We start from the raw sequence: 22,515 nt of genomic DNA, 5'->3' as shown, positions 1-22,515 counted from the left end.
TGTAATTCTTGTATCAAGCAAGACACACAGTAGTGTGTCGTGTGGCCAAGAAAGCCGGCACAAGTATATTGACAGGAAAAAAAAGAAAACAGCTTTTTCACACGTGCATAGCTCCATGGCCCCTTCTCCAAAGCACACCATTTGTGTACTATAGCTGTCCACCAGGCAGGGTAGGCCACACAGCGAATCTGATTAAATTTGCAACAGCCATTTGCGCGATATAGGTTTAAAGTTTCGTTTTACTTTCTTCGTTTTTTTTTTCTTCTTGCACCGTACGGGAGCTGCCAGCTGTATGTAGCTTAGGTAGTGTCTGTACTCACCTTTACTATGTGCAGCACATTAAATTCCCATTAGTTATGTATGTGTATATCTGGGGATAGCCATAATGCAGCTTTATAGCAGCCTATTTGTTTCAGATGAACACTCTATTAGAGTATTAAGTGTGTATTCCGATCATTTAAGTGATATTCCATTGTGGCACAGACTGGTACCACTTCTAGTATTCTACTAAAACAAAGTAAAATAAGTAGTACAAAAATTACATTATTACAAGGGTGGATTTAGGAGGTGCTTGGGGGGCTGAAGCACCCCCCTCCAAAATTTTACAATGAGCAAGCCAGGAAGCTTCTAGAACCTGTAGTACAGGTGCAGTTACATTTTATGCATTTTATGCACATGTATGGGCAATGAAAAGATGAAAAGAGCAAGGGGAATAGCTAATCTTATCCAAGAATTATACTTTTGGTGTAAGTGTTACTTTATAAGCTGCTAAAATCGAAATACTCTAATAGAACAGTCAACTACTCTAATAGAACATCCATCATTAAAACTATAATTTTCAAGAAGTTACCAGAGTGCAAGCTGAAATTAAACCTATTCTTCTAGACCTGTGCACTGCTACCCTCACCATTGTACCAAACATCCTGCCATATACCTATCACTTTAGAAAGGTTTTAATGTATTATTAATTGAAAATCTATCCTGAAAACAGCTTTTTCTGTCAAATATTTTAAGTTTTTAGGCTCTGCTACAAACTTGATTCTTAGGTTGAAATGCTTCTCTTGCAAGTAAAACAATAGTCACCCTTATTATAATAGTGAATTTCTTAGCATTTTTAAAGTTCATGAGGCCGCAACATCTGAGAGCTGTTTGTTTTTGTTTCCCTTACTTGATCAAATCCCATTCTAAATCTAGCAACTTTTGGAGTTTGCACTATCAAATTCCTTGAAACTCAACTTTAAATGATACTGCAGCATTTATGTTGTCATGATTATGTGTGCTAAAAAGGGGCTAGTTATGGCCAAAAACTAGTTGTATTTGTAGACTGGTTGTAAAATAATTATGGTCATCATTTTATAAGATAGATTGAAATAGTAACCTGCACCACAGAACAGTGGTTATATATATGAAATAGATCCAATCCTGTGTTCATATATTTTCCTTGACCTTACATTCAATTAACTATACACTCTTTATTCTTTTTGACAAGCCACTATTATAATTATATTTTCTTAAAATCCAATAATAAGAAACAGTGTATAGTTATATTTTTACTTCCAACTGAACTCATTCATCTTTAAGGACCCGCCGATTATGCTGGCATAATTATGAGCAAAATAGGTGTTGAGCATAATGCTAGCATAATAGATAGAATATTTTGTAACAGTATGAATTCTTGCTTATAAAAATAGCTATCTCAGAAAGATCGATATACTCTAATAGAACAGTCAGTAACTCTAATAGAACAATCACATAGCTGACTGTTCTATTAGAGTATATCGATCTTTTCTGTGATATATATGTATTTTGTCAAGTAGGTTTGTGCTTCAGCCACTTATTATCCATAAACTGGAAATTATTAGCAGAGCATGAGTACTGAAGCATAAATAATTGAGCATAAATTTAAGCATAATAGGTAAATTTTTGAGCAGTGCAGCATAGCATAATAGGTAAAATTATGAGCATAATCGGCGGGTCCCTATTCATCTTGTACCCACATTTGGTTAAAACATAGATAGTATATTCTACAGTTACGTTGAATATACTATCTATGGTTAAAAATAGCTTCTAAATTCAATCTTGTGATAGCCATTTCCCAAAAATTTCCAGGGGATTATGCCACCAGAGCCCCCTAACTGGAGAATTCTATACATGCTGAGTGCACATGCACTCCACACATTGGTGAGTCTACTTACCCTCTCTACTGTTTGGACAGCTAGTGTAGTTTGAGCCATGAGAAATTATGCTATACTTCAGAACACTAGAATTGATCGTGTGCAGCTGATACCCATATGTTTCCACTACTAGTTCTATAAGATTGAATTTAGCTACTGGCTGTGCTCTTTAGTTATATTGAACAAACTGTAGGGGAATAATGGTATCACATCAGAGGCGGCAGAGAGACCTATGTTTAGGGGGGCTGGGAGTCTAGCATGATGATGCCATGGCCTAGTTGTAAAAAAAAACAAAGTCATTACCTGCTGCTGCCCTCTACCAACTAGCTCCTTATTTATAAGTACATACGTAGCTTGCTACACTGCTCCTCAAAGAATACTCTGACTGCTCTATTAGAGTATCTCGATCTTGACTGCTCTATTATTAGAGTATCTCGAATAATGCTATTGAATAATTTTAGGGGGCTAAGCCCCTCCATAAGTTTTTCAGAGGGGCTGCAGCCCCACTTGCCCCCCAACCCCCTTCTCCACTGCCCCTGTATCACATTAAAGAGTGACATCATTTTTCACTCAAAATTACCACCAAATTCAATCTCAATAGGCCAAATTTGCAAAAAAATTTCTGTGGAGGCATGCCCCCAGACCCCCCTAGATAGAGCATGCTCCACATGCTGAGTGTGCTTCACACACTAGTTGTATCAACTTTCTTGCCACATATATAAGTGTCCATGTTGGCACCCCCCCTTCTATAATCCTAGATCCGCCCCTGTATTAGTTACTGGTACTTCATGATCACAGGGGCAAATTTAGGATTTCTAGAAGGGAGTTTCCAGTGGTAGTAGGACTCAGATGTGGGGGGTCTTGGGGTGCACCCCCAGACACTGACAAGGTTTTTAATTTTACAATGCTTGAAATTTAATAACTTACTATTTAAAACCTACTATTTTACAGAGGTTTTGATGTCATGTTTGTTATGTAGTTATAGCTATTAGATTGGTCTACTGAATCTTTATGACTAAATTCAAGTATTTAGCAGCTTTATAGCTAGTCATAATTCTGTTTATCAACTCTTTGTTTCTTCACAGCTACTTGACATTTCTCCTTCATTATCACTATTACCATCACCTTCTATATCCTCTTCTATTTGTTCTGTAGTCTTTGAAGGTTTATTGCTGCATCAATAACAAGAATTAACACAGGCAGAGAATAGTACTCTAACAGAACACTGTCTATTCAAATATTATGTCTCACCTTGAAACGTCCAGTATTCTTTCAGAATGTCAGTACGGATTCCATGGAAAACGTTCTGCCAAACTACAGCTACTACAAACTATTCACAATTTTGCTCTAAATTTAAATCACAAGGTACAAACTGATGTCATATTTTTGGATTTCTGTAAAGCCTTTGACAAGGTTTCACACCGATTTCTGTTACACAAGTTGCACCATTATGGTATTAGGGAATCCACTCCCTTCTCATTGTTTCTTAATGGCCATAGTCAAAGAGTTGTATGTAATGGTTGTATATCACACCCAGTAAATGTTACTAGTGGTGTACCTCAAGGGACAGTGTTGGGTCCCTTATTGTTTCTGGTCTATATCAATGATTTACCAGAGTGTATATCATCATCCTGTGGTCTTTTCGCAGATGACTGTGTGTTATATAGACCAATAACCAATCAAATCAACCAAGAAATTCTTCAGTAAGACTTATATAATTTACAACTTTGGGCAAATAAGTGGTTAATGATGTTAAATGTGAATAAATGTGAAGTTCTACACATTTCACTGAAGCAGATCATCAAGAAGTTGTACTTATTATATGATGAACCACTAAAGTGTGTAAATGAAGCTAGATATTTGGGAGTAATGATTGACTCCAAGCTTACTTTCAACACACATGTAAATTTAGTATGTAAGAAAGCAAACAATACCTTGTCCTTCCTGAGAAGAAATTTTTCTTCATGCCAGCGTGAAGTGAAAGCTGAAGCTTACCTGATGTATGTGCATCCCATACTGGAGTATGCTACTTGTGCCTGGGCCCCTCACACCCAATGTAATATTGACAAGCTAGAAGCTGTTCAAAGGCACGCAGCAAGATTTGTAATTGGAGATTTTCGTTCCACCAGCAGTGCAACACAAATGCTCACTACCCTGAAATGAGACAGTTTAAATAATCGTCAAAATATGGTAAGACTCCAAATGATGTACAAAATTATTCATCATAATGTTATTGTGGACCTTACTCTGCCAGAATGTATCACTTTAAATAGAGGAATTACCCAGGGTCATGAGTACAAACTTACCCTGCCATTCACTAGAATTGACTCATATAAATTCAGCTTCTTTCCTTCCACTGCTATACTATGGAACAACTTGCAACCAGAGACCGTTGAAGCTTCATCTATCACCGTGTTTAACAACCTTCTTATAAATGAACTGTAAAATTGTAATTAGTTAGCTGTATATATTTTGATTTGTATATTGCATTCATACTCGCTGTGCGAGGTCTTGCAATTATTATAATAATAATACTCTAAGTTGAGGGGGGTGGGCAGTCATATGAGGTAGTTAACATTCAGGAAGTATCTAAGAATCATTAATAGCACCTTAGTGTGAAAATCACCATATTAGGGCATATATGCCCCCACAAGAAATTTTGAAGGTAGATGCTTTGAGAATTTGAGTTTCAGTGGTGCATGCATACATGAATACAGTATTTCTCAATAACTGTCAATAAGTACTGTACAAGTAGTATAGATATCAATAAAATTAGGTCTTTGAAATACATGCATAAATTTGTAAAGAAACATCTCTATAATTGTAGACAGGTAATTGCACCCTAAAAACAAATAAATTGCAGAACTAGCATATTGTTTAATGTTTCAACTGACTTTTCTATTAGAGTAGATGATAGTTCTATTAGAGTATCTAGACCTTACAGTCTCATAGTACTAGTGATCTTTGTGTCTTGCTGCAAGAATAGTAAAAGCATCAGTTAGCACATGAGAATTGGTGAGTGTGATTTGTGTGTTATGTCCTATGTATATAGTTGTAGTTAAGGAAACATTAGTATAGTACTATAGCTAATAACTAGTTGCCTAGGGGTTCTGAAGTAAGCCCAGCCCCAAGGGGGTTTCTGGGACGCTCCTAAAACCACCCCTGGATCAGTTATAGGAAACATGACAGAGCCCTACAGTTCATTACTTCCCAACCAAGTTATTAACTCGAACATCATGATCAGCACCATTCATGTATAGCCAGTCTATTATAAAAAAGTATTACTATGAAAACTATCAAGTCATCTCTTGAAAACACTTAAGGTGGGTCACCGTGGGTGCAGTGGCCAGTTCAGTAGGGAGCTCATTCCAAGTGTTTGCATGGGCTTTGGTCCATTGCTAATAGACACAAGCTCAGAACGCCAGCAGTACGCATGCAAGGAGTTCATAAGGTTTTATTTATTTATTTATTTATTTTTATTAATGCTTTACAGCACAAGTGCTGAAGGTCTGTAGGACACCTGGTCCTACAGCCTGCTCAAAGACTTTAGCTACCTAAGGTGTGTTTGAAAAGTTGGAGAAAGGAGAAAAATCCATGACTGGACCTAGGTAGCCTCGAACCTGCAGCCATCTGATTTACGCTCGAACGCTTACAGGAGTCTACCAGGTGGTCAGGATGTTTTCTCCTTGTTATTTTCATGTAATTATATCCATAGGAATTCTAGAGAGTAACTCATTATCTCTAAGTACCCCAAGTAGAACCAAATGGACACTAGTATAAGTGTGCAGCATTTAGCTACAGCAGTCAGTGGCAGTTGACAAATTAACAATCCACTAGGTCATTTGTTGTTTTCTTTAGCTCTGGTTCAATTTCTTGGTTCCACATCTTTTGATGTCACATGTTTCTTAAGCTTGTGGTACTTAGACGATGATACTTTTATAAGGCCTAGATCTTCACTTCATACTATAATTATATACTTTCTTGCTTTGCTGATTTTGGGCCCCATTTTGGTCTGCACATCAATTTATCTAAATGCGAGCTGTACTGGCCTTGTAATGATAGCACCTATCCTGATTTCCCTCCCACTACCAAACACATTAATCCTGAAAGTAATGGTTTGGAGCTTCTTGGCTCCCCTGTATGGGGTCCCTCTCAGTTTTATGACTCATTTTTATCTTCTCAGATTGATAATATATTTACCATTCAAGATAAGCTTACCTTGCTTGAGGATCCTCAGGTGGAGCTGCACTTGCTGAGAAGTTGTCTAAGTGTTTGCAAGGTCACTTGTATTTTACGTTGCGTCCCTACTTCCTACCTTTCCATGACGATTTGACTATAAGTTACAAGAGTGTCTAAGTAGGATCATGTGCTGTAGCATTTCTGATGGTGCTTGGTCGCAAGCCACATTGCCTTTTTGGTTTGGTGGCTTAGGTTTGCATGACTCTGAATGTTCAGCTAATCTTGTAATATCACTCAAATTTTGGTATCTCATGATCATTTGGTAGGATCTTCTGATGCTTCTGTACCACTTCCCAGAGAAGAATGTATGTGCTCTATCATTCTTTGAAGACCTTCCCATCTCATTGTCCAATGCTTCCTCTCAGAATGATATTCAAACTTCTCTGGATGATCTTCTGTTCAAACAACTTTTGAACAGCTCAACTATTTATGATCAAGCACGTATGCATGCAGTGCTTCTGGCACCGGGCCAGCGGTGGATGGCTTAAGGCCTTGCCACAACTGCCTTGGGGCTTAGCATTGTCCCCTCATGATTTTATTATTGTTCTCCACTTGTGGCTTGGGATTCCCTTGTTCCCATTGTCACCTGTTTGTACTTGCCTTTCTGTTTATATTGACCAGTTTGGTAACCCACATCCCGGGGCTGCTCGCAATATGGGCCCCTCCGCATCCAGCGTCACGATTCCTTAGTTTCTGTAGTTCATCATGCTTTACTACTTCACTGAATCACCCCGGCCGAACCCGGTGTTCTTCGTGAACAAGGTACCCCAACCTCTGATCGTTCTCGTCCCGGAGATATTTACCACCCTCCCAGCAGAATTTCAGCCTTACGAATCAGTGGCCGCCCTAGCTGCTTACTTCGACCTCTCTGTCCGTCGTATACGGATCTTTACGTAAAAGTGATTAAAAAGCCGCTCCCATGGGGGACGATTTTACGTTAGCTAAGCCACGGGTACCCCATGGGACTACTTAACGTCAGCAAGACCTTGGGGACCCCATGGGACGAAATAACGTTTTTGTTAATTGCGTAAAATGGTGGAATGAATGGATTTATTTTACTCTAACCTGGGAAAATTTAACGTCAGTTAGTACACGAAGTCACGTGATGAATGTTATGTAATAGCACGTGATTCTGGCTTAGGTATCTTGTAAGATATATACTTTGCAGCTACATCAAAAAACCTAGGGCTTCAGATTCTGACTGAGTATCCTCACGTGATATCACAAGTAAGGCTGAAGCCATCGGGAAGCTGCTTTTCTACTATCTTTAACCTAAAATTTAGCCGCTATATACGATGAATCACTGATGTGTTGCTAGCATAGGCGGCGGAAAGGGGGGGGGGGGGGGGCTAGGGGGCTGAAGCCCCCTCTCGGTCTGCTGAGGGGGGGCTTAGCCCCCCTCAGAATGATATCACACCGAAATTATCTTTCTTGGAGTGGGGCTGAAAACCGTGATAAAGATCGAGATACTCTAATAGAGCAGTCACTCTAATAAAGTAGTCAGTGTGTAGCGAGCTATGTAAGGATTTTTATGTAGTTTATCAGCTAGAAATGGTAGCTGGTGAGGTGGAAAACTCTTGTCAGTTGGTTGTGACCTTTTTTTTTTTTTTGGTCTCACCTTACCAAACTATAGAAAGAAGTCTGGGTCAGCCCAGCGGAGCCCCCCCCCCCCCCCCCCCCCCTCATATCAACTACTTCCTCCGCCGCTGGTTGCTAGCATCACAGTTTAGACTAGTAAAATATAATTCTTTGCAATGCACTTATCAGGCATCTATTGTAGCCATTTATAAGATGTGCACTCAATTATTTTTTTGTATAGGACCTTTCACTATACTTGTGGTTTTTAGGGAGAAATACCATCAACCCATGATTTTATCATTGTCGCGTTTTTTTAAAATTTAGCTCAAGATAGTAGAAATATGTCAGCAGAGTCCCACCCACAATTTTATTATGGCATTAGACTAGCTATATTGCATAATTTTAGTAGGGTAGCTAGCTGAATTATTGTTAGCTACGGGGTGGATAAAAGCACCATTTTTGGTACACAATTTCTTTGTGGTGCACTTATCAATATTAGAAGGGGAACTTATCCAAAATCATCGGATCATCTTCAAAGGGAGCTGATAATTTTTCAGTCAACCCCAAAACAGACAAAACAACCATGCAATATGGTAACTACCTTGCATCTATAAAAATATAATTTCAATGTTATAGTTGTAGCACGTCAACCAGCATGTATCATTTGCCTACGTTTGACTATTGCCATTTAACTGTAGGTTTTGCAAGAAAACTGTCACTGCTGCAGCTAACACCATTCCAACAGCAAAAAAGCATAGTGGCTCTAGGAGGCAGAGCAGGATCAGCCAATTACCTCTATACGATGCAATAAACGTGCAGAGAATCTTGTTTCATTGCTTCTTCTTCATTATGACAAGAGCGTTTTCTATTAATGCTAACGTGTGATATAGCCACTATTAAACACCACACAACGGAAGTAACGACTGCGCATTATAATTGCTATACTGCTGATTGCACCATAGATGCACGAATCTTTAAAAATGCGTGACGCATGCGTGTATGCGCACACAAGAATTAAAGTGTTTTGTTTCACGGAACAAGTTGCTTACATTGGGAATCTTAGTCCCCGACATCAGCAACCTGTTCCGTGAAACAAAATGTTTCTAAATCTTGTGTGCGCACACACGCACGCGTCACGAAATTTTTAAAGATTCTTGCAATCAGCAGTACCATAGATTATAGAGGGGGGATTTATACGCGCGCACTCCTCACCTATACAGTTCCATTTGCACATTTTGTAAACTGTCTTATAAAAGTTTGTAGAGAAAAGTTGTTTACTGCGGGGTGTATAATACTGCTGATTGCATGAAACTTTAAAAATTGCGTGACGTATGCGTGTGTGCGCACACAAGATTTAAAAGCATTTTGTTTCACGGAATAGGTTGCTGATGTCGGGGACTAAGATTCCCAATGTAAGCAACTTGTTCCGTGAAACAAAATATTTCAATTCTTGTGTGCGCATAAACGCATGCGTCACGCAATTTTTAAAGATTCGTGCAATCAGCAGTAGCACAAAGCGACTTCGCATCTCGAAGCAGAGTCGTCTAATCATTGTTATCGAGGAGTAAGCCCTGCCACAAATTCGCACTTCAAAGGGCATAAATCGTTTTGAAATTGAACACGTTTTGCCGCATTCACTCATAACCAGAGGGCTTTATGATCGAAGTTTTAATACGTTTTAGGGTGTATGGCATTTATCAGTGAAACGTTAGATCTGTCAAGAATCATCTAATTCCACTCCTGTCGCTTGTAAGCTGTGCCACAAGCTCGTGGGCTGCTGTAGGTGAGGAGTGCGCACGGGAATAAAACTCGACCAGGCAGTGGATAGTTGATGGAACCATAGATATTAGAAATGTCTATGATGGAACGCCTAGACTGTGACGAGTAAGCATTACCAGAGAGTACTATAAACTATTTCGTGGTACTAGTTTGTGATAAAGAATCGCATCACAACAAATTTTAATAAATCACGTGATAGTTTTCTCGAGTTTTCTATCCCCTCTCTCGGGAATCTATGGCTGTACAGACGATTGTGCAACATAGGAAGTGAATGGAAACGTGAGCTAGTTACGTAATTCGACACTTTTTCAAAGCCAAAGTAGTTGCATTAAGTTTTTGGTTTACACTTGGCAGTCCTGATATAAAGATTACGCAATATGACATCACCTGAGATCATGTGTCTAGGATCCAACTAGCGTAAAATCGTCCCTGGAGAGTACATTATTGCCAATTATTGCATATTGACCAAGTCACGTATTTTGTATTGACGTTAAATAGTCCCATGCCATGGGATACCCGCCGCTCGGTACCCGCAAGTGGGTACCCGTGGTTAAGCTAACGTAAAATCGTCCCATGGGATCCCCGTGGTTTTGCATAGTTTTTAACGTCAAGATATGTACGACCCTCTCTGTCAGGGTGCACCACTCAGTCTGCTGTTATTTCCTATACTGCTTCTCTGGCTGGGGTGGCTGTAGTCTCGCGTGGCCAGACCGCTTTTTTCCGTGTATTGGGTGGGGAAAAAAGGGTCTGGTGCAACTCCAAATAGCTGTTTACTTCTGAGCCGTCCCCAGACGCTGGGGATGCTAATTGAATAACATTGGTCAGAAAGGAGGTGCCATGACGTCAGTAAAACAATGAAGTATTCCTACACTCCTGCTCCGGTTGTGAGTCCTGTTACACGATGAGGAAAAACTTTCAAGACGCTATAAAAGAGACATCGAAGCAAATTAAGATTCGTTTAAAGGATAAACAGATCTCGAATTTACTTACTGACGTCATCGGCGCCTCCTTTGCGGCCAATGTTATTCAATTAGTGTTCCCAGTGTCTGGGGACGGCTCAGAAGTAAACATCTACCAGACCCTTTTTTCCACACCCAATACACGGAAAAAAGCGGTCTGGCCACGCGAGACTAGAGTGGCTGCAGCCGGTGAGGACGGAGGCTAAAAACAACCATCACTATCTGGGAGTGCTATCTGGGAGTGTTTTTAGATAGCAAGTTATCATGGACCCCTCACATTAACTCGATTTGCAACAAAGCAAATCGACTACTAGGATTTCCGGCTCAGTACCGGCAGAAACCTCCATCATTGTCCACCTCACTTAAAAGAGCGTGCTTATAAACAGATTGTTTTACCAACAATTGAGTATTGTTCTGCTATATGGGATCCATACCAGCAAACATCCATCCATAAGCTTGAAATGCTACAGCATCGTACTGCACGGTTTGTATTAAACAAACCTTGGAGGAGGAACCACAGAGACAGTATAACTGACATGCTGATGACGTTGAAATGGCCATCACTTGAGAATCGTAGAAGACATTCACGTTTAATTCTGCTATTTAAGTTCGTAAACAACGGTTGATACATATTCCTACCCAGTATTTGCCAGTGCCATCCCCCTTAACAACTACCAGGGCTAACCACGATCAAAAGTTTATGCGACAGTATGCCAGAACGGACCGATATTTTTATTCATTTCTGCCAAGGACAATCCCTGACTGGAATAACTTGAATATTGAGAATTTAAGTAATTGTAATCTAGAATTTTTTAAGGATTATTTATCTAGTTACAGGGGCGTAGCCAGGATTTTTTTTGAAGGGGTTCGGATTTAAAGTTGTATGTCTTAAGGGAAAGGCCTGGGTGCTTCCCCTAGACCATGTTTGAACGAAAATGATGCATACACAAAATGTGCCCTTAGGCAGTAACGTTAAAAGGTGTTTGTGCATCTAACTAGCTAAAACCTACACACTGCTGTTTATGCAGCTTATAGAAACTATAAACCTATACTAATCTTCACTTCCAGACAGCAAACTGACTAGTCTCGTGCCGGCCCAGACCCGTTTTTTTCTTTGTGTGGGGGCGAGACTACATGCTGACAGCCAACTTCAGCACACGGGAGCCCTCCACACTTGAGTCCCTTAGTTGGCAACACTTCTTTCCAGCTATACATTATTCTCGTCCGGTCCTCCTGTTGATGGTCAATAACTTCAGACTTAGCTAGTACTCCAATATGTTCAAGACATCACGTGCCCACAACATGTAACAAATAAACAAACCATTCAACAGGTAAATATACATCAACAATTCAGCTAACCTGACACATGTGTAACACGACCACTGAAGTTTAGCAGCTGCTGTCTTGTAATATGTCTCAACCAACCACTGAACAGTCCTTCGTCGCGCCATTTCAACCATGCATCACGTGCGCGATTGATCACGTGATCTCGATTGATCACGTGATTCAATAGATATTCAGCATTAAACGTGATGGGGCCTGAATACAGAGGAGCGCCAGTGGGCAAGTACGTAGCTACTGGAGAGTTCCAGGGCTGTAAGATTTGGTGTGACGTTTAATTTTAAAAAATTCTACCTCTGAAAGGGGGGTTCGTCCGAACCATCCGAACCCCCCCTGCCTACGCCCTTGAGTTAATCACTTACATGACCTTTTTTTTGTACATTAGCATTATACCCTTGATGGGTTTTGCTAATCAATAAATAAATAAATAAATAAAACCAGTATATCTGGACATTGTTAACAAGTCAGGCGACTTTATCCGCCACTCGTTTGTGACTGAGCTACGGCGATCCTTTGGGTGTCTGGACACTTTAATGACCTTATGCTTTGTCCACCCTGTTTTCAATAGCTGACAGGTCTACAGTCAAATATGATTTGCCCCATAAGATTGCTAGACGACAGTTACTGCAGCAACTTTCTGTCAATCTGCGGTGTAGTTTTAATGCCGCCAAGATGATTCTCCTTCTGAGGATGTCGGACTTGGATAGTTATTGGTGTAGTAGTATAGCTGTACCGTAGCAGGAGGGGGTCCAGGAGCTGGCAAGAGGAGGGGCACAAACAGGCTAAGTTGTAGGTGGTTGGGGAGGCTAGCCAGATTCACTTACTAGTTGCTGCATTTTTGAAGCAGCAAATAATCACCTCTATATTAGCAGTGCCTCACTGTTGATTTTTCCCATTTTGGTCTTTGCAGATGCCTGAGATGGTTGTGAAGTCTTAAAAGCTGTTTAAAAGGCTCTGAATGCCTTAAACAGCATCAAGACCAAACTAAGATATTATGAAATTAATGGCAGGACTTATAACTGGATCCAAACTTGGTTTACCCAACATACTCAGTGTGTTGTTTTAAATAGCGAATCCTCTAATCCAGTGTCGGTAATGTCTGGGGTACCACAAGGCACAGTTCTTGGACCTCTAATGTTCCTATTGTATATAAATGACATAACTAAAGACATCAACTCACCGCTCCGCCTGTCCGCTGATGATTGCTTGCTTTATAGAGTTATCAATAGTGTAGAAGACATCAATAGACTTCAAGAAGATTTAAATAAACTGTCAGAATGGACCGATACTTGGCAACTTAAGTTCACTGAATATTAGTAAATGTACAGTTATACGTTGCACGAGATCCTTATCACCACTCACTCACGACTACACACTTCACAGTCACATACTAGATATATCTGATCAACATATGTACCTAGGAGTCTTAATTCATAAATCACTGTCTTGGTCACCTCACATATCATGCAAATGTTGTCAATAAGGCATCTAGAACACTCAATTTCTTAAAACACAATCTAAACAAGTGTTCAAAACAAGTTAAAGGATCAGCTTACCTAACAATGGTGAGACCACAACTAGAGTATGCATCTGCTGTCTGGGATCCCTACCACGTTGGAGATATTTCAGAGTTAGAGAAAGTACAATGAAGAGCAGCGCGCTGGGTGTTGAATGACTATGGCAGATTCAGTTCAGTTTCTCTAATGTTGGATCAGCTAAAATGGCCTACATTACAAGCTCGTCGGAAATTATCTAGGTTACAAATATTGCATAAGATACACTACCAACAGTTATCACTCCAAATTCCTCATTATTACTTACCAAAAACACAACCAACAAGACAATACCACCATCTTCACTATATCTTACCTACCTCATCCACCACGGCATACCAAAACAGCTATTTCTCAAGAACAATAAACGACTGGAACATACTACCAACTGATACAATTGAAATTGCAGATACTGATCTATTTACGACTAGACTCCAATCATATTATTGTACCTAATGTATTTGTGTTTATGTGATTCCTGAGCACACCAGCAGGGCTGACTGCTCAGTAAACAATAATAATAATAAGACGATAATTGCGCTTAGTGCGCACGAAGGTGCCGGATGACAATTTTACAGCTATAGTTTGATTTTGGTTCGCTTTGGTTTCAGGTGAATTTTTAAATGCTAGTTAAATGTGCATATTTTCATGAGCTTTATAAAACTGATCTTGACCTGACAAAAAGTTTAGTATTTTAATCAGCCTTAGAAGTATGGCTGACTCCTCCACAAGGGGGGCATTTGCCCCATCCTGGATCCGCCATTGCGTAGTTAGCTATATAGCTATATATCAGTGTATATATATATATATATATATATTTGTTAATGTACAAACTCAATCATGAGTATATTCGTACATATGTAGTTAGCTACTTAGTTAGTTACATAGGTAGCTAGTTGTAACTTTTAATTGTTATTTTATAATTGTTCAAATTACAGAATTATTACACAAAATGCGCAAAGATAAGTTAACACAAGACGTGGGTGGGACGTCAAACACGAGATCTGTCACGCTACAGATGGTCCCCCGCCCCAAGTGGTCCGGCCGGACCAACTAGCGCACTTCAGGCTGTCCGGCCGGACCATGTGAAGTTGCGTCAAGTGGTCCGCCCTGCTTCAATTGGTCCCCCCAATGAAACAGCTGTATAGAGGCCGGTTAGATATGGGTTACTTGTTCGTTACCGGAAAACTCAGTTATGTGGATGTTATCAGTAGCTTTCCGGCACACCGCTGCCTTTGATGATCGTGTCGAAAGGAGTTCAAAGGTGACTGGCAGCTGTCGACTCAGCCATATTTTATATTGATACGGTTGATCTACAGTCTAAACATGTGTCAGTTGCTGAACAGCGACTGTTGGCCTCGACTGTTGGCGTGACTTTACTTGATTCAAGTTTATAGCTGTACTGATTCGGCTGAGGGCTCGTCACTTTAACTCGCACTTTAAGGACGCTTAGAGCAGTATTTGTAACAGTTCAGTTTAAGGATGATGGCGGATGGCTCCGCTAACCCTGCTGGTCACAGTAGCAGCAGCCAATGTACGGAGTCGGAAGATAGTCGTGGAGAGATTGAGAGACAACTGCACGAGGATATTTTACTGTATCTTCAAGAGCAGAGGTACAGACAAGAGTGTACAAAGAACGAGAAGAGGTGTATTAGAAGAAAGGCAATGAGGTACACTTTAGAAGATGGAGCGCTTCTGTACACCAAACAGGACAAGACCAAGGTAAAGATTTACTATTATAATGCATCATGTATGCATAGGACGGAGGTGGAGAAGCCAGCATTAGGAGGCCGTGGCATAGACTCCCCGAGTCGGGCTTACTTTCTATAATTGTAGAAAGAAAGTGGCTCAGCCACTTACTCTAATAGAACAGTCAGTTGCTCTAATAGAGCAGTCACACTTAGAAACTGCGAATGCAGCTGCCAACGTATAAGCCATTGTATTTACAGTCTACCACGTGTCCCATGGTTCCTTTCTGTTATTTATTACATCTGGCTAGCTTCCAGATAATTGTACTATGAAAACTTAAACATATAGTTATGTTTCTGTCTCCCTGCCATATTTATTATTTGTTTAATCACAGTAACCCTGAGTACAGAAAGCAAACTTATGAGTCAGGAATAAAATTTTGCAGCAGTGACTATATGGCTTCCAAACTTTTCACTTAAACAGGGTGGGTCAACTGAAATAAAGTTTTGGACCATTTTAGTGAATTGCTATGCACAGCTGAATAAACAAAATTGTCACTGTTCTGTTGGAGTGGCTGGCTGCTATAGAGTATTTCTGAACTTTTGCAAAATCAATGCAAAACATACATATAGTGCAACCTCTGGTAAATGAAACAGAACTGATTCAGTTTCCACTGAAATAAGAAGTTCTTTTCGTTCAGGATGTTATGGTTCCGGTACTTGGTAGCCACCTAGTTTGCATGGCCTGCTGTTGTCTACATGGACAAATTGCTTGGTGTGATAATTTCTCTTTTAGTTCAAGATCCTATTGACTCTCTAATTCTAAGTTGTATAGAGCTGTAGGGCCATATATAGCTGCTGACTCAGCATACTATAATGCAGTGTATGTGACTGGTAATACAAGTGTATGGTTTGTATAGGTCAGATACATACTAGACCCGAAAGAGAAAGAGCGGATATTGCGAGGTTGTCATGTACACCCTACATCAGGTCACATGGGGACAAAGAAGACACAGGCAAGGATTACAGAACGCTACATGTGGCAAGGAGTAGGAAAGGATGTAAAAGCATTTGTAAGTACATACCTATACAGCTATACCTTGGGGGTATACATATATGCGGAAGTATATCATGCAGTTGATGCCTTGCAATTTAGAATAGCAGACTAATACTCAGCTTTCACAATACATATACCAAAAAGCTATGTAATTTGGTTGCTTATTACAGTATGATGCCCCTATTACATCTTTTTGGTCTTGTCAGTTTTACTTTATGATAATGTTGTAGACATATATAATAATTATGATTATGTTGAAAATTTACCCTGCTTGCATGCTTCTATACCACTTGCAACTGCAGTATTCTGTTTTCTAAATAGCTACATAAATGAAAAATGACCCAATTATATCAATCAACATGTTGGAGTTGCTATAGAACTGTACTGCAAAACTCTATTAATTTTATATGCTTTCAGGTTGTAAAGAACAATGGTTTACCATGCACGTATACATAATGCCTTTGCACAAGATGCAAAATATTTCATCAGTAATAAACTTGCATCATCACATTTTTCTATACATCTAAGGTGAAGGAATGTGATGTGTGCCAACGGATGACAAAGAAAATGGACACAGGGGTACCAGAACTTAACCCTATTCCAGTTGTAGCAACTTGGTACCACATTGGAATAGACTTTGTCGGACCACTAAAGCACAAGTCCACTCAAGGAAATTGCTATATTCTGACAGTAGCAGACTACTTTAGCAAGTTTGTGCAGGCATTTGCTTGCAGCAATAAGGAATCCTCAACCGTGTTTAGTGCTTTGTTTAAGGTATATATATATATATATATATGTTGTGTGTATAATACACATATTTACTTAAAGTTTGCAAACACTTGGACGTATAGACTAATACAGAACTACAGTATATGTTTGTTAAAGCAGCTATATAATATGGGTCGGAAAAGAGTTGTATAGCCAGTTATGTGGGCCGTTTAACCCGTATTCTCCCAGCATACCAATTCCAGTATTCATTTTCTACGTCTAATTGAAACATTTTGTATAGCTGTATGAAAACCTTTGGCTAAATCACTTATCTTAGCAAGATGTGAATCTTGCTTACTTGGATGTCAATAGATTAGCTTTAGTATTCCTATCCTTTCACGCGGCTGCTGAAACTTATTAATTTTGTCATAGCTTCATCATAAAGGATCCTTTATAATTAAGCCTATCACAATCGTATGCTATGATCACCAAAATATTTTGACTTGGTTACTGGATGGTAGAAAAGTAGCTAGATAGAGATGGTAGAGAAGCAGCTAGGTGCTGAAAATTTCAACTTGATTGCTTATTGTATGTAGGAGTATGTAAAACAACTGCACAATATTTGGGAGATTACGGAATACAGAATAACCGTGCAGAAGTAATACATGTACTTTGAATGTTTGTCATTAATGTGAAACTGTGCATGCAGTTAATAACATCCACAGGTGTCCAAATTGACTTAAAGAATACTTTTGTATGTTGCATCTAATTCTGTTTCCATGCAGTAACAATAAAACAATGCAAAATAAAATCTACTAATACATTCGGAAAAGTTCACACATATACATGAACACACACACGCACACACACACACACACACACACACACACACACACCCAAGACAAAGCAATGTATTATAGTGTGCTGCAAAAATGTAATTAAATACTAACAGAATGAAGTAGTCATTATAACCCAAGCAGCCACTAGAACCATGCAATTCAAAGTGTACCATGTTATTTACTTGCATATTACATACTTTACAGTTATTCATGCAGTTTGGATTACCAAGAGTAATTACTTCTGATCAAGGAAGTGAATTTAACAATCGCCTTGACAAGAAATTGATGAAGATGATGAAAATTGACCACCGTTTGACTACCCCTTACCATCCTCAGGTAACTACTACTCTACTATCCTATATTATATGCTATGTTGTAACTAATCAACATTAATAGTTGCATGGTAAAGAAATGCATAGTGCTATAATATGCATATTTACCTTATGCACTTTAAGTAGATACAACTGTATTATGTGTCTGTTGTAGGCAAACGGCTTGGTTGAGCGTTTTAACCAGACCATCCAGAATATGCTGGTAAAGTTTGTTAATGAGAAAAGGAACTCTGGGAAGATTATTTAGACACCTGTGTTTTTGCTTACAATACTTCTAAACACGAGTCATCAAAATATTGCCCTTTTGCTGTGATGTTTGGACGACAAGCTCTGTTACCTGTTGAAATTCAATCTCCCAAAGAAGAAGATATCGTACAGCACTTGGATCATAATGATGAAGTTATAGAACAACATTTCATTCATCAAACAAAAGTAGCACAAATTGTGAAGGAGAACATACTCACCGCTCAAAAGCGTCAAAAACAAGTGTATGACAGGAAGCACCATAACCCAGCTACATTCAAAGTTGGAGCATTGGTTCTTAGAAAAGATATGAAGAGGAAAAAGCGGGCTGGTGGAAAAATGGATTATAAGTGGCAGGGTCCTTATAAAGTTGTGAAGTCTGTTGGTAAAGGAATTTTTCAGATCCTAAACACCAATGACATTAAACAGACTTTAAAAGTCCATGGTACACATTTGAAATTGTTCTATCCACCCAAGAAGGTACATGCATGTATGTGCGGCACACAGGTGTGTGTTTATGTAAGTTATAATTGTATAGGCAACTGGTTGTATCTCAACATCTCATGACGAAAGTGATAATAGTGGCAACACATCTGTCAGAAGTGGAAAAGGATCCATTTCACATGATCCTAGTGCCAGTGTGAGCGACAAAGTAAGAACTTATAACTGCATGTTAATTGATGTAATATTATCTTGCAATACATAGGAACCATGCAACTCGATATCCCAGTATGATGACAATATCAAGACTGACCAAATAGAGGAGGACAACACATCAGTTGTTACTCACAATACTTGTACACATACTTCAAAATCTCACAACCCAACAGTGTCCATTATCTCACATGAACCTAGTGCCACCAAAAGTGATAAAGTAAGATTATTTGATACTATACTGTAATATTTATATCATGTACATGTTATAGGATCCCATCTTGACATCTCAGTGTGATGAAGATACTAAGACCAAAATTTTGGACCAAATGGATGATGGCAACATATCAGTGCTCCTACATGCTCGTACATCTCATGATCAGAGTGACTCTTCTTCAAGAACGTCCATTTCTTATGATCCTAGCAGCATCATGAGTGACAAAGTAAGTAATGTATAGGCTTATTGCCAAGCATGGTAACTATGGTTGTAGTGCAGCCAGCATACATACTTTGAGTAGTTTTAATAAGCTCACTGATTTGCTGGTTACATAGCTACTGTAGCATACTATATACACCCACGTGGAATTCTATATGAGTACATGTAATAGGAACCCAGCTATCCCAGTTTGATATCACGATGGGATGAGGAAGATATCACTCACTGTAAAGATCTAGTACGAATGAATAAGGAGCAAGGGTACAATGTATCAGTTGCTATTAATGTGGTTAGAGGTTCCTCCAATTCGTTCTTCACATATCTTACTAATGTCTATTTTCAGAATTGCCCATTGGTTTACAGTTCCCCCAAACAAGCAGGAGGCTACTTCCCAGAGTTTGGCAGTTTTAGTGCACCTGCGCTATCACCTATTTACAGCCAAAAACTGGAACACAATGAATTTAAAATAAAGCCTACATCTGATAAAGGTAAATTGTGATAGCTGGAAAAACATCACAACAGTTCCAATAGGAAAGAGGGTTGTTGATATGATATTCTCACCACCAAAGCACATTGTTACCAAGAGAAAGCTGAATTTCTCTGATAGTCCTGATACGAATTCAGTTAAGCCATTGAGACGACGTCGCAAGCTTATAAAGGTTGTATTTTGTTGTGATAATTCCTTGACAGCTATTGTAATTATTGTGTGCTTACCATTACACAGAGATGTGAGGAGTTTCAGAAAAACACCGTAACAAAGCCTCCTACAATAGCGGAACCATCAGTGGTAGCACCTATGATTGCGACAACAACAGAGACAGTGGAATCCAAGATAACAGCCACACCTAACGTAACAGCTACAATGTCTACAGCAGTAACAGGAATGATTAATACAGCCGGAGCCAACAATGGAAGCATCATACCACTTACAGCCTATGTATGTTTTTGTGCTGTGGTACATATGACTCATATATATACATACAGGATCAGCTAAAAGCTATCTGGAAAAGAAAGCCGTGCTATGTAATTAAAGCTAGGTTTGGACATTTGGCTATACATCAAGGTAGCTTTCACAACTTGAAAGGAAATAACTGGTTAAATGATGAGGTCAGTGCATTGTATTATATACCTCTAAATTTGATGCACTAAAATTAATGTTATAGATAGTGAATGGATATTTACGCATGCTAGTTGAATTGAGGAATGACAGTTTTGCTGTCTTGTCACAAACCATCACTGCCTGGGTTAATCGCTCAAAATCTGGGAAATCATCGCACCTTTTAAGCAAGGTAAGATCACAAATGCTACGTGGAGGAGTTAGTTTATTCATACTATAGGAGACGCTAAGCACCAAAGTGTTTATTGTTGGAATGTACAATCGTGGAGAAAACCACTGGATATTGATTGTAAGCAATTTGCATAGGGTGATACCAATACACTTGTTGTGCTGCTCTGTAGGCAATCAACATGGAAGAAAAAAAGTTTTACTACATCGATCCTCTTGGACCATCGCGAGCCATACGTGGAGCATACACAGGTTTGAAGTATGTTCAATACTGTAACATTGACTGTTAACATAATTATACAGTGCATCACTGTGAACTAAATTGATGCAATGCACTTTTACACCTAGTTTTATATGCTCCATAGAAGGTTCTTTGCTATGAGATATAACTGCGTTGGTCAAGACAACGTCTCATTGGACAATTTTGAGCTCATTCAGCTCAAGAAAGGTGTGCAAAAGCCAGGAGACAGCTTCAACTGTGGTGTTTTGAGTTTAAATGTATAACATCTCGCTTTTGTAGCTAAGGCTATAAAGTTTGTGTATTATACACAGATTGCTGAACAATTGTTAAATTTTAACCGTATCGACGAAGACACCATTTTGCAAATGAATATGAAGAAAGCCAGAATAGATATAGGCACAGCACTCCTCACCAATTCAAGTAATTTGCTCTGCGTTAAAGTGTGCATATATACGTGTGTTTCAAATTCAGTTGACATGACTGAGCGCTGCATCATGTGTGGACGATCTGAAGAAAGTTTTCAGCATGAAGATTATACTGATCGCTGGGTATGCTATACACATATATTATTCATGTGAGAACTTTATGTATATTTATTGTGTATGTAGATCCAGTGTGGTAACTGTAATGCGTGGGTGCATGTAATCTGCTCAGGAGTAACTGTGGATGACCCTTCAGCACCCTCTTATGAATTTAACTGTATTGATTGTGTCAAACAACGTAAAGACTTTACACATTAGCTAATGACTGTAACAATTGTTGATGTATATTGGCAAACTTTGCTAACTAGTTAGCTATTTCATGGCATACATTAATTATGCTAGCTGCATCGCTTTTATGGCTAGCTATATAGGCTGGCATGACGCATTTGACCAAGCAACACCACAACTAGAGGTCACCATCAAAGATTTCTGCAGTTGCCAACAAGGGTAGATGCTTATATGAACTCCTTTCCTTTTACAATAAAATTATGGAACCAACTAGATGATCATATTATCCAAGCTCCATCTCTTGATTTATTTAACAATTATATAAATTTGTAAATAAGTAGCTAACTACATATGTACGAATATACTCATGATTGAGTTTGTACATTAACAAATATATATATATATGTCAGTGAATACATTAGTAGTGAATTGACAACATAGACTGATCACCGGCATCATGGCTGAGAATCCACGAAGCACAGGCCTAGCCGAGCATACAAGGCACAGCCTGTAGCCTCATACCCGATCACTGGCACTGTAGCTTTATAGTTTACAAACAAGCTGTACGAAGAAACTGATCCGGCCGTGTTGCTTGCCGCGCCTGGATCATATTCAGCGTGGGGGACCACTTGTAGCAGAGGGGGACCAACCGTGGCGCTCTAGGTTGTCCGGGGGGGACAAGTTGAAGTGTCTCAAGTG

At 39.3% G+C, this 22,515-nt stretch overlaps 2 protein-coding genes across 4 annotated transcripts in view; both read left to right on the top strand.

The window, feature by feature from the left end:
- LOC136265338 (U4/U6 small nuclear ribonucleoprotein Prp4-like) overlaps nucleotides 1-22,515 on the top strand; it is a 98,087-nt gene that overhangs the window by 36,638 nt on the left and 38,934 nt on the right. The window lies entirely within an intron of this gene.
- On the top strand, nucleotides 18,560-21,935 carry LOC136266400 (uncharacterized). 3 transcript variants are annotated; one of them, XM_066061415.1, is made up of 16 exons: nucleotides 18,560-18,970; nucleotides 19,029-19,142; nucleotides 19,197-19,364; nucleotides 19,417-19,587; nucleotides 19,753-19,869; nucleotides 19,924-20,068; nucleotides 20,112-20,239; nucleotides 20,305-20,517; nucleotides 20,565-20,687; nucleotides 20,744-20,869; nucleotides 20,918-20,986; nucleotides 21,039-21,124; nucleotides 21,231-21,363; nucleotides 21,418-21,526; nucleotides 21,578-21,654; nucleotides 21,715-21,935. In XM_066061415.1, the coding sequence occupies exons 1-16, from the start codon at nucleotides 18,560-18,562 to the stop codon at nucleotides 21,844-21,846; spliced, it is 2,322 nt and encodes a 773-aa protein (XP_065917487.1). In that variant the 3' UTR covers nucleotides 21,847-21,935. The 3 variants fall into 3 exon arrangements, 2 of the variants coding, with proteins under 2 accessions (XP_065917487.1, XP_065917488.1); XR_010706105.1 differs by lacking the exons at nucleotides 21,578-21,654; nucleotides 21,715-21,935 and having other exon boundaries at nucleotides 21,039-21,117; XM_066061416.1 differs by lacking the exons at nucleotides 21,418-21,526; nucleotides 21,578-21,654; nucleotides 21,715-21,935 and having other exon boundaries at nucleotides 21,039-21,117; nucleotides 21,169-21,234.

The sequence above is a fragment of the Dysidea avara genome, chromosome 9 (genome assembly GCF_963678975.1).
Source record: "Dysidea avara chromosome 9, odDysAvar1.4, whole genome shotgun sequence".
In the NCBI taxonomy this organism is placed as follows: domain Eukaryota; kingdom Metazoa; phylum Porifera; class Demospongiae; order Dictyoceratida; family Dysideidae; genus Dysidea; species Dysidea avara.
Note: the sequence above shows the minus strand (reverse complement) of the source record. Positions and strands in the feature narration are given on the sequence as shown.